This window comes from Lipotes vexillifer, unplaced genomic scaffold, assembly GCF_000442215.2.
Source record: "Lipotes vexillifer unplaced genomic scaffold, Lipotes_vexillifer_v1.1 scaffold926, whole genome shotgun sequence".
NCBI classification, from domain to species: Eukaryota; Metazoa; Chordata; class Mammalia; order Artiodactyla; family Lipotidae; genus Lipotes; species Lipotes vexillifer.
In genome coordinates, this window is record NW_006798085.1 from 938,438 (window position 1) to 950,740 (window position 12,303).

Sequence of the window (12,303 nt, forward strand, 5' to 3'; positions counted from 1 at the left end):
CTGTGCTCCGCGACGGGAGAGGCCACAACAGTGAGAGGCCCGCGGACCGCAAAAAAAAAAAAAAAAAAAAAAAAAAAAAAAAAAAAAATATTGTGGTAAAAAGCATAACATAAAATTTACCATCTTAACCAGTAAATTTTAAGTGTACAGTTCAACAATGTTAAGTATATTCACATTGCTGTGCAATGGATCTCCAAAAGTTTTTCACCTTGTAAAACTGAAATTCCATGCCCATTATACAACAACTCTCCACACACACCCCCAGTCTATTATTTTAGTTTTGTGCCACTGCTTCTATTCATAGAATGCTCTTTACCTTCACCTATGTGCACACAGAACTTTGCCTATATTTTCTTCTAGTCCTCTTGTAGGTTTTTTTCTTTCTTAAAAATTGTGGAGACTTCCCTGTTGGCGCAGTGGTTAAAAATACGCCTGCCAATGCAAGGGACATGGGTTTGATCCCTGGTCTGGGAATATTCCCACATGCCGTGGAGGAACTAAGCCCATTCGCCACAACTACTGTGCCTGTGCTCTAGAGCCTGCGAGCCACAACTACTGAGCCCGCATGCCACAACTACTGAAGCCCCCACACCTAGAGCCCGTGCTCCACAACAAGAGAAGCCACTGCAATGAGAAGCCCACGCAACGCAAGGAAGAGTAGCGCCTGCTTGCTGCAACTAGAGAAAGCCCGCATGCAGCCATGAAGACCCAATGCAGGAAAAATAAATAAATAAATAAATAAATAAATAAATAAATAAATTTACATTAAAAAAATTGTGGTAAAAAATGTATAACACAAAACTTACCGTCCTAACCATTTTTAAGTGTACAGTTGAGTAACATTAAGTATATTTACATTGCTGTGAAATAGATCTCCAGAACATTTTCATCTTGTAAAACTCAAATTATATACCCATTAAATAACAACTCCCTTTTTCCCCCTCCCCTTGCCCCTGGCAACCACCATGCTAGTTTCCATTTCTAAGAATTCAAGTACTTTAAATTCCTTATATAAGTGGAGTCATACAGTATTTGTCTTTTTGTGACTGGCTTATTTCACTTACATAACGCCCTCAAGTTTCATTCATGTCGTAACATGTGATAGGATTTCCTTCCTTTTTAAGGCTGAATAATATTCTGTTGTATGTATATACCACATTTTATTTATCCATTCATACACTGATGGACATCTGTATTGCTTCTGCTTCTTAGCTACTTTTTATTTATTTATTTATTTAGTTTTTATAGAATATAGGAAGGTGTTTAAGCCCTTCCTATATTCTTTTTTTAAATAAATTTATTATTTATTTATTTATTTTTGGCTCCATTGGGTCTTCATTGCTGCATGCAGACTTTCTTTAGTTGCAGCGAGCAGGGGCTACTCTTCATTGTGGTGCGCAGGCTTCTCATTGTGGTGGCTTCTCTCGTTGTGGAGCATGGGCTCTAGGCGCATGGGCTTCAGTAGTTGTGGCATGCGGGCTCAGTAGTTGTGGCTCGCAGGCTCTAGAGCACAGGCACAGTAGTTGTGGCACACGGGCTTAGTTGCTCCATGGCATGTGGGATCTTCCTGGACCAGGGCATGAACCCTTGTGCCCTGCACTGGCAGGCGGATTCTTAACCATTGTGCCACCAGGGAAGCTGTTAGCTACTTAAAAAAATCTTTATTTACTTATTTGGCTGCATCAGGTCTTAGTTGTGGCATGCGGGATCTTTCGTTGCGGCACGTGTGCTCTTTGTTGTGGTGTGCAGGCTTGTCTCTGGTTGAGGCGTGTGGGCTCCAGAGTGTGGGGGCTCAGCAGCTGCTGCGCACGGGCTCTCTAGCTGTGGCATGCAGGCCCTAGAGTGTGCAGGCTTAGTTGCCCCACAGCATTTGGGATCTTAGTTCCCCAACCAGCAATCGAACCCACATCTCCTGCATTGGAAGTTAGATTCTTAACCAGTGAACCACCAGGGAAATCCCTCTTAGCTATTATGAATAGTGCTGTTATGAACATGGGTATGGGGCTTCCCTGGTGGCACAGTGGTTGAGAGTCCGCCTGCCGATGCAGGGGACATGGGTTCGTGCCCCGGTCTGGGAAGATCCCACATGCCGCCAAGCGGCTGGGCCTGTGAGCCATGGCCACTGAGCCTGCACGTCCGGAGCCTGTGCTCCGCAACGGGAGAGGCCACAGCAGTGAGAGGCCCCATTGTAAAGCCCCTACCCCCCAATTTAAAAAAAAAAAAAAAAAAAGAACATGGGTATGCAAATATCTCTTTGAGACCCTGTTTTCAATTCTTTTGGATATATTCCCAGAAGTGTGATTGCTGGATCATATGGTAGTTCTATTTTTAATTTTCTGAGGAACCTCCATACTGTTTTCCATAGCAGTTACACCATTTTACAATCCTTTCAACAGTGCACAAAGGTTCTAATTTAATTTCTCCACATCCTCCTCACATCCTTTCCAACATTTGTTACTTTTTGTTATTTTTTGTTTTTGATAGTAGCCGTCCTGACAGGTGTATGGTGATATCTCATTTTGGTTTTGATTTGCATTTCTCTGCTCTGAGTATATCTTTTTGTAAAACTCTGACTCTTAGACCATGATAATGTTTCATATACCCTTCATATACCCAAAATATAAACAAACAATTAAAACTAACCAAGCAAGATGTAGTGGGAACCCACAATGGAATACAAACAGTAACTCTGGGAAACAATATCTTGCCTGGATACACTAAGCCTAAAGACAAAAGAATTATACATATATGCTGTAATCTAGTTCCTAAAAGTGCTTCTCACAGGGGTATGGGCTAGCAATTCCAAAATTATTTTATGTGTATACTAGAACTGAACAAGTAAGTAAATAGAATGCAGATAACGAGAGCTGGTTTTTCACTGCTGGAGAAAGAAGTTATAAATAAGGAGAGCGGGAGGATTAGAATAAACCCTGTAGTGTTGGACTGGAATCAGAGGTATCAGTCTAAAATCATGGTTTTTAATATATACACAGTTAGACAGACATAAAAATATAGATATATGTGTGGGTTACTATACATACAGATATTTCCTAGCTCTACTCACTGAGAGGGCCTAGAAGTAATGACTTCTCAGTAACAATGAGCACACCTAGCACCAAGATCTGGTTCCTAAACACCATTTTCCAATTAAAAAAAAACAACCCAGGGCTCGTTGGACATATGGTTGATTCCAGAATTGGGGCAGGGAAAATAGAAGACAGGTGTGGAACATCTGGTAGAAATGCTTAAAAACTTGACAGCATGTTAAAGAATACCACAGCCACCCTGAAGGAGCTCCTAGTGGACAAAGCAGAAACAACAAATAAAACAAGCAATAAAACATAATGCTAGTATTGGATGTTAATCCATAGAATAAAATAAATACCCATGAGTCTATATGGCTATAAATACATAATCAAATAAATAAATGGTGGGAGGGGAGAGACAGCTCTTCCTCATAGTAGAATTCCAATTAATAAATTTCTGAGGCCAGAACCTATGTTCTTTCTATTATACCAGGTTGTCTCAAAGCTAACTAGCTAGTCCTAAATAGACAGCAAGTTTGTTAAGTTCCCTACCTTGACACCAAGTGCTACCAGAAACTTTAGAATATCAGGGGAAAACAATCATAAGGAGAAAAAGGCTCTGTTAGAATATACATTTAAAATTAGTCTATGACTCTTACTTTATAGATCCAGGCAGGGTACCTCCATGGGCTTGCAGCAACAAGACCTGTAGCTGTTGTACCTGGAAAAGGCAAAGAAAAATAGTCAGCTAGTTACCAATCAAAAGTTACTTATCGGGCTTCCCTGGTGGCGCAGTGGTTGGGAGTCTGCCTGCCGATGCAGGGGACATGGGTTCGTTCCCCGGTCGGGAGGATCCCAAATGCCACGGAGCGGCTGGGCCCGTGGGCCATGGCCGCTGGGCCTGCGCGTCCAGAGCCTGTGCTCTGCAACGGGAGAGGCCAGAGCAGTGAGAGGGCTGCGTATCACAAAAAAAAAAAAAAAAAAGTTACTTATCCCTTATCAGCAAAATTACCATGATTAGTAGTCGGGTAATCTTACTTGATACCTATGAAATCTAAAGCATATCTTAGGTATTACAGAAAGCAACATGGTTGATGATTCAATGATAAGAGGACAATCAGCATTACATGAATAACTATTACTTAGAAGATGAGTTGTCGCTTTTACCTAAGCATCTTCATGAGATTTTACTGAGAATCTATTTTTTAAACTTATTTTTATTATTATTATTTTTAAAAATATTTACTTATTTTGGCTGCACCAGGTCTTAGCTGCGGCACACGGGATCTTCGCTGTGGCATGTTTAGTTGCGGCACACCGACTTCTTAGTTGTGGCATGCATGTGGGATCTAGTTCCCTGACCAGGGATTGAACCCGGGCCCCCTGCATTGGGAGCACAGAGTCTTACCCACTGGACCACCAGGGAAGTTCCAGAGAACATACTTTAAAAAAAAAATCAAACTTAGGGACTTCCCTGGGGGCGCAGTGGTTAAGAATCTGCCTGCCAGTGCAGGGGCCACGGGTTCGAGTCCTGGTCCGGGAGGACCCCACATGCTACGGAGCAGCTAAGCCCGTGTGCCACAAATACTGAACCTGTGCTCGAGAGCCTGCAAGCCACAACTACTGAGCCTGCATGCCACAACTACAGAAACCCGCGCGCCTAGAGCCCATGCTCTGCAACAAGTGAAGCCACCGCGGTGAGAAGCCTGTGTGCCACAACGAAGAGTAGCCCCTGCTCACCGCAACTAGAGAAAGCCTGCGCGCAGCAACGAAGACCCAACACAGCCAAAAATAAATAAATAAATAAATAACTTAATTAATTAATTTAAAAAATCAAACTTAGCACTGGGCTACGCAATGTTGGGGGGGGGGATACAAGAATAAACTCTTGTGGTTTATTATCCAGTTTACAATCTAGTTGATGAAGACAAGACTAAGGCCTGAAAATGTAAGAAATAACACAAGACAGAAGATACTAGTCATCAAGTATAGTTAAGTACTTTAGGGTTCTGAGAAGCAGCAAATTAATGAAATCCCAAAATAGTCCAAAGGAGGCTTCTTGGAGACGGATCTTAAACCAGAGTGAATGTGCAATCAACCTTTCCATTCCCTCTTATGATAAAAGAGGAGCTGTTCTGCTTGAGCTTTGGATCCCAAGTCTTCTTGCCTTCTGATAAATCCTATTCTAGGGACTTCCCTGGTGGTCCAGTGGTTAAGACTCCATGCTCCCATTGCAAGGGGCCCAGGTTCAATTCCTGGTCAGGGAACTAGATCCCACATGCCACAGCTAAAAGCCTGAATGCCACAACTAAAATATTCCACGTGTCACAACTAAGACCCGGTGCAGCCAAATAAATAAATAAATAAATAAATAAATAAATAAATAAATAAATAAATAAAAATCGTATTCTATTTGTTATCCGTTCTCTCTTCTATATCTTTGACTTCTCCCTTTTTACAGAATCCTTCCTAGTAAGATTAAAACATGTTCAAGTCTCTCCCATCTTAAAACAAAACAAAACAAAACAAAAGCACCTTTCCCAATCCCACTTCCTATCTCTTTTGCCCAATTTCTCTCCTTCACAAAGTTTGACAGAATAGTCTACACCCACTGCCTCCATTTCCTTTTGCTCTTCTCTCACTTGCTCTTTAACCTATTCTAACCTGATTTGTGCCCACAACATTCCGCTGAAATAACTCTTGATAATGTCACCAATGATCGGCATGTCACTACATCCCATGGGCATTTTTCAGTCTTCATTTTATTTGATTGTTTGGTAGCATTTGGGTTACCAGACGCCACTCTTTCTTGCTTTTCCTTCTATTCTTCAAGCTGATCTTCTAAGTCTCTTAGTTCATCTTTGCTCCAATTGTCCTTTAAATGATAAAGTTCCTCAAAGCTCACTCACTTTCTATTCTCTCCTTAAAGTCTCATCTCTGACTATGGTTTCAATTACCATCTGTAAACTGGTGACTCCTAAATTTATCTCAAACACAGATCTTTCTGAATTTCTAGAACCCTTTTTTTAATGCAGTATCACTAGTGTTTTACATTTATTATCACATCAGTATTTCCAAAGCATGACAACACATGTGATTTCACTTGGTCCACATAGATTTCTAAAGCATTTACAGGGAATAAGGCTGTTTGATAGGGAGAAACTGGTATTTTATCTCCATTTTATGAAAAGGAGCCTTCAGGCAGAAAGCTTAGGGGGGATTTGCTGGCCATCAGTGAAGGAATTGCTGGTAGGGGGGCGCTGTTCCCTCCAATCCAGCTATATCTCCCTTGCAACCTGCAAGTAAGGCTTATCAGAGATACCATACCACTGCAGGGAGAAGAGCTTTCTCTGTTCCTTGATAAGCCACTACTGCTCCATCTTGGAGAGACAGTGGGAAAAGTCAAGGGCAGGATATCAGGAGACCTGGTTCCTCCATCAGCCTGCCCTGAACCACCTATATTCATTTCTTAGACCCCAGTGTCTTAAAATGGGGATAAAGATATCTGCTGTGTTCACTGGCTTATTATGATGATAAAATTAAATAATGAATATAAAAGGGTTTTTTTTTTGAACCATAATCATATATGAATGTCAAGGTGAGACAGGAAATCTGAAAGGAAGGGAGCTTCTTTGAGGCCTGAGTCTAGCCCCTGGAGCCAGACACGACGCAAGATGGTTTAGACATAATATCCTGTTTAATCCTCAAATCAGCCCAGGGAGCTGAGTATTACTATTATTAGATCCCCTTAGTTTTTCTGAATTTAGAACCTTTATATTCAAATATCTACTTAATATTTCTGCCTAGTTTTCTGCTATCCCAAACCTGGTCCTTCTCCAGTATACTCTAGGTCAGTGAATATGCAGTTTCACATGCCAGAAAGCTGGGTGTCATACCCTCACCCCCTTATCTAATCCACTGGTCACTTCTTTCTATCACTTTCTAAGCCACCATTTCTCTCTCTGGACTACTGCAGTAACTTCTTAAGTGGTCTCTATGAGTCTACTTTTGCTCCACTATAATCCATTTCCACACAGCAGCCATATCATTTTTTAAAAGTAGAAATGATCAATGTTGCCACCTTGCTTAAAATCATTTTTAACATAGTACATGAGGCCTTGATCAGGCCTCTGCTTCTTCTCTAGTCTCAGACTGGAACACCCTTTCTTTGCTCTCTCCAATCTAGCCACACTGGCATTCTGAGTTCTTCAAATGCACTGTATTCCTAACTCAAGATCTTTGCAGACATGCTATATGCCTGGCACTGTTCTAAATGCTTTACATGTATTAACTCATTTAACCCTCACAAAAACCCTATGAAGCAGATACTATTATTATTTCTATTTTACAGATAGGGAAACTGAGGCACAGAGAACTTGCCCCGGGGAAATAGCTAGTGAGGTATAGAGCCAGGATTTGAACCCAGGCAGCCTGGCTGCAGTGTCAATGCTGTTTCCCATCATACTTTGTTACACATGCTATTTCTTCTTCCTGGAATCCCCTTCTTTCTTTTCTGCATAGATGATTCCTACTCAGTCCCTCAGATCTCAGCTCAAATGTAACTACTTCAGGGAAGCCTTCTCAGATTAGGTATTTAACAGAAGATCCTGTTCCATACTTTCACAGTGCCCTATAGCACACTACCCCAGTTTATAATGATATGTCCGTATGATTGTGTGTTTAATGTTTGTCTCCCCCACTAGGCAATAAATTCCATGAACGCAGAAACTGTGTCTGCTTTGCTTAACGATGTATCCCAGCACAGTACCTGGCACATAACAGCGTTCAGTAAATATTTATTGTTGGAATGGATGAACAAATAAATGACCAGGAAAAAGAGCATTTTTGGCAATAGGAATACACATGAAAGAAAACAGAGGAGCAGGACTGAGTAAGGTATTTTACAATTGAGATGATTCTGTGAACAGGTAAATTATTTATATTTTCTATAGTGAACCCTAAGAGGGAAGGAAATAAAGGAGGATAAGGGGAAGGAAGACAACAGACTGAATGAATGGTAATTATTATCACTGAGGAGTAAGGCCAGAGACGGAGTGAACACTAGACAGTTGGGAAACACTAGATTCCCATTGGGAAGAGTGCTACACCAAGAAAACCTGACCCTCCCAAAGGGGTCAACCCAACCACCTGCCCTCTCAGCTCCTCTGCCAGAGCTACTGAGTTGCTGCACAGTCATACTGATACCACCACAAATTCATGTTCCTAGTCAGCTACTTCTTCAATTTCCATGATTTTAAGCTTTCTGTGGTTACCTCAGTCCCTCTACCCTATCATCATCTGCTTGCTTGCTCTTAGAAGGTGACCTTGCCTCCTACTTCACTGAGAAGATAAAGATTGTCAGGCTGAAAATTGCTCAATTTCCCTTCTTCTTCCTCTAAATTAGTGTCACTGTATTCTTCCTATCCTAACCTCTTTTCTTCTAGTCTTGGGGCAAGTATCCCTTCTACTGTCTAAAGCAAAGCCCTCTTTATTTGTGCTCAGGATCTCAACTAAGAGACGACCCCTTATCAACTCATCCCTTATTCTCAGTTTTAGTCTCTCCCAACTGGTTCTTTCACATGTTCAAGTGTCTTCCATATTTTAAAAACAAACAGATTTACATCCCTTAACCCTTGACTACCACCTATTGTCTTCTGTCATCTTGCCTTCTTGAAAGAAGAGCCTAACAACTTCCTCCACTTCCTTATCTAGCATTCACTGTCCATCCCATAGCAATCTGCTCCTATCATTCCCCTGACCCTCTTCTCACTCCTTGCTGATTAAAAAAAAAAAATCAATGGACACTTTTCAACCGTTTACACTTCTTTATAAATTTATACTTTCAGTAGCCCTCCTTGAAACTTTCTTCTCTTGTCTTCCATGAACCACTGATTTTCTTCCTGCCTGTTTGCTCCTTCTTCATCTCTCTTGTCTTCTACTCCTTTCCCCCTTCCTTAAATGCTGCTGTTACCTCTGAGTTCTGCTAGGCTTCTTCTCTCTTCTTGTCCATTTGCTCATTCAGCAAATATTGAGGAAGTACCTTTAACGTGCTGGGCACTCTTTGATCTCATCCACTCCATAACTTCAGATACCATCTAAATGCTGATGACTCTCAAATCTGTATCTTCAGTTCAGACCTCTCTACATTAAACCCACATACCCAGCCATGTTTGAACAACTCTACTTAGATGTCCCACAAGCCCTTCAAATTCAAAATGCCCAAAACTGAATTTCATCATTTCCATTTCCCTACCTGACCCTGTTTTTCCTCCTATATTCCCTGAGTCGATTATTACTACCATTTATTCAGTTGTCCAAGCAAGAAACCTGGGAATCAACTTTGATTCTCCCTACCTACCCTTCCAGGTCACATGTGCCACCACATTTGTAAGCTCTACACATTCTACCTCCTTGTTTTTTGTTTCTAATTTGTCCCCCTTTCCTCATCTCTATCGCTACTGTCTTTAGTTCAGGCCATAGTTCTCACCTGAGTTATTCTAATACCCTAATTTATTTTCTTACTTCTAGTCATGCCCACCTCTAATCCACTTTCTATATACTTGCTAGAGTAATCTCATTTCAACATGTTACCCTCTTACTTAAATCTTTCAGGGGTCCCCTACAGTTTTCAGGTTGAATTCCAAATCCTTTAACAAGTTATATAAGGACCTTTGGGATCTGACTCCTGCCTACCTCTCTTGCCTCATCTCTTACTGCTCATTTCTTTATCAGTGAAATCTCCAGTGCCACTCCCTAATCTTAAATATGACCAAAAACCTGTTAATAGGAGTTACTTTAAGATTTCCCCAAACTAACATAATGCTTAACCAACATCTCTAAAATTCTGGTAGAGAAGAAGCTGAGAAATAGGAGCTCTACCATTCCAATCACACACTTGTAATTTTTCCCATCAAATGTCAAGTTCCTTCTACCTGTTGCTTCAGATGATTAAGTTCAGCTCTCTGGGGATCAATATTAACAACAGGTTTGTTCTTGATTTTTCTTGCTCTGTCAGCATAGCGAAGAGTATTTAATGTTTCCTCTAGATTGGAGTCAGCAGGACTCACACAGGCTATCATAAGAGTGTGGCTATTACCTCCTAGAGAATCTGAAAAAGAACAAGGGAAGGAAATGAAATCAAACAAGTAGGATGCAAGCAAAACTTTCCATTTTGGTTGGTGACTTCAATCTCAGAGCTGTAAGAAAAAAATTCTTAAGTATCTCCAAGTTTCCTATTGTGTCAATACAAAAACATTAAGATTTTTGTTGTATAAAATGATATAGTTTAGAATCCTATTGCATGTGTCCTCTTTCTTAAGAGAGACTGTGACTTCAGCAGTTAATCAGGTTAAAACAAAAAAAAAACTTATTGGGCCAAGTTAGGAGTCACTATTAGGATTAAAATTTCTTTGGATGCCCCCTCTAGGTAGATCTTAACTCCTTAGGGAATTCTTCTTATCAGCAGTAATAAAGGCAGTAACTAAGTTCATTTTCAGGTACAAAGTACTAAGTACAGTTGACACGCTACATACAGATTTTTTGGCTCTCAAAGCCATATATGAAGACATTTTTCCATTACCTTAGAAGCCTGCTTGCCAACAGGTCTCTCTCCTGTTTATCAACTAGATAGCTCTGTATGTAATAGTCCAAAGATCTGGCTTTCTACCGGTTCTATCTTTCCTTTCTCAGCACTATCATTCTGAGTTACTCTCTTATTTTTAGAGGCACTTTGGGCTTACCTTGAAGCAGTCGAGTCAACTTGGAATCTCTGTAGGGCACAAAGCCACCCTTTTTGTCATCTCCAAGAGCACTGATTACATTTCCCAAGCATAGGAGGCCTCGGTTAATATTAATACCTAATAGCAGGAAACAAAATTTAAATTGCTTGGTAACATATACCCATGTTACCTGGGTAACATCTAACATATACCTATCCTGAGAAAGAGATAAGAAATAAAGACCCTATAGAAATATTAAGTGAGCAATCTTAAAGAAACCTCTTGTTCACTTTTCTGAGAGTGCCTCTTTTTGTTTTCAAACAGAAAGCTTCATAGAAATGAAAAACAACAGTATTTAAAAATCTTTAGTGTTCTTATCAGATATTCTTATGCTCTTTGGGAAACAGGCCATATTTTTCCTAGGTGGTATATGTAGAAAAGGGAATAAACATGATGCTGGTAGACGTTGGAAATGTCCACTCTGATATTTTACTTTCTTTCCATCTCTTCCTCTTTCAAACAGTTGGTTTTCCAGTTAAGCAAAGTTCAAAGGACAAAGGTGAATGCACAATTGAGTCTGTTGGCACTTCTTGCCCTTTCCCATGGAAACCAAGCAGAGAGACAGATAACGATCACCATGACAATAACCACTTGTATAGTTATTTACAAGTGGTTATATACATTATCACACTTTTAATATACATTATCCCACTTAATGCTTCAATTAATGCTGTGAAATTACATTAAAAGCTATTTTTATTATTATCATTATTTTAACTATCATTTTCAGTTTATTGATGACAGAAATAGCTCAAAGGTTAAATGACTTGTCTAAGGTCAAGTGGTACCACTAGCGGGTAAGTGGTAGGCCTGAGATTCCATCTCAGGATTGCAGTCAAATCCTATGCTCTTTCTATTATACCACAATGAAATACCTTTCCTCTTATTGCTTCAAATAGAGTAAAGGTTCTTTTCCACTTCTTAAATTCCAAGGTTTACTTTTTAAACATTGTAATAATCTCTGAGGTCCCTTGAAAGCCCCTGACCCTCCCATGGTTATGTTTACTATGGAAAGTCTATGTAGTATAATGGTTAAGTGCATGGGCAATGGTGTCAGATAGACCTAGGTTCTAATCCTGGCTCTGTCACTGATTAGCTATGCAATTTTGGGTAAGTTCCTTTATAAAATGAGGCAAATCTACCCACCTCGTTAGGTTGTGGTGGGGAGTTAATAAGATACTTTACACAAAACAAAGTTAAATGATATACAAATGGCATCATTATTGTTAATGCTATACTACTTTACTTATTCAGCCGTACTTTGGACTCCCTTATAACCGGAAATAATTTTATCTACAAGATCCTGAACTCCAAAATTCCTCTCTGCATCCTACTACTATCCTTCCATTTCTTTCATGGATCCTGTTCTTCACCCTTATTGTGGCTACAAATTTACTGATGCCTTCTTTCTTTTTTCTTTTTTCAGCTGCACCATGTAGCATGTGGGATCTTAATTTCCCGACCAGGGATCGAACCCGTGCTCCCTGAAGTGGAAGAGC

At 40.3% G+C, this 12,303-nt stretch overlaps 1 protein-coding gene across 1 annotated transcript in view; it reads right to left on the reverse strand.

The window, feature by feature from the left end:
• The window catches only part of KIF4A (kinesin family member 4A), a gene marked incomplete at its 5' end in the record, with an annotated part of 127,147 nt that overhangs the window by 65,325 nt on the left and 49,519 nt on the right, over nucleotides 1-12,303 (reverse strand). Inside the window, 3 exons of the mRNA XM_007470149.1 lie at nucleotides 3,686-3,747; nucleotides 9,959-10,134; nucleotides 10,766-10,882. Of these exons, the coding sequence (XP_007470211.1) occupies nucleotides 3,686-3,747; nucleotides 9,959-10,134; nucleotides 10,766-10,882 (355 nt within the window). The remainder of the gene's footprint in view (nucleotides 1-3,685; nucleotides 3,748-9,958; nucleotides 10,135-10,765; nucleotides 10,883-12,303) is intronic.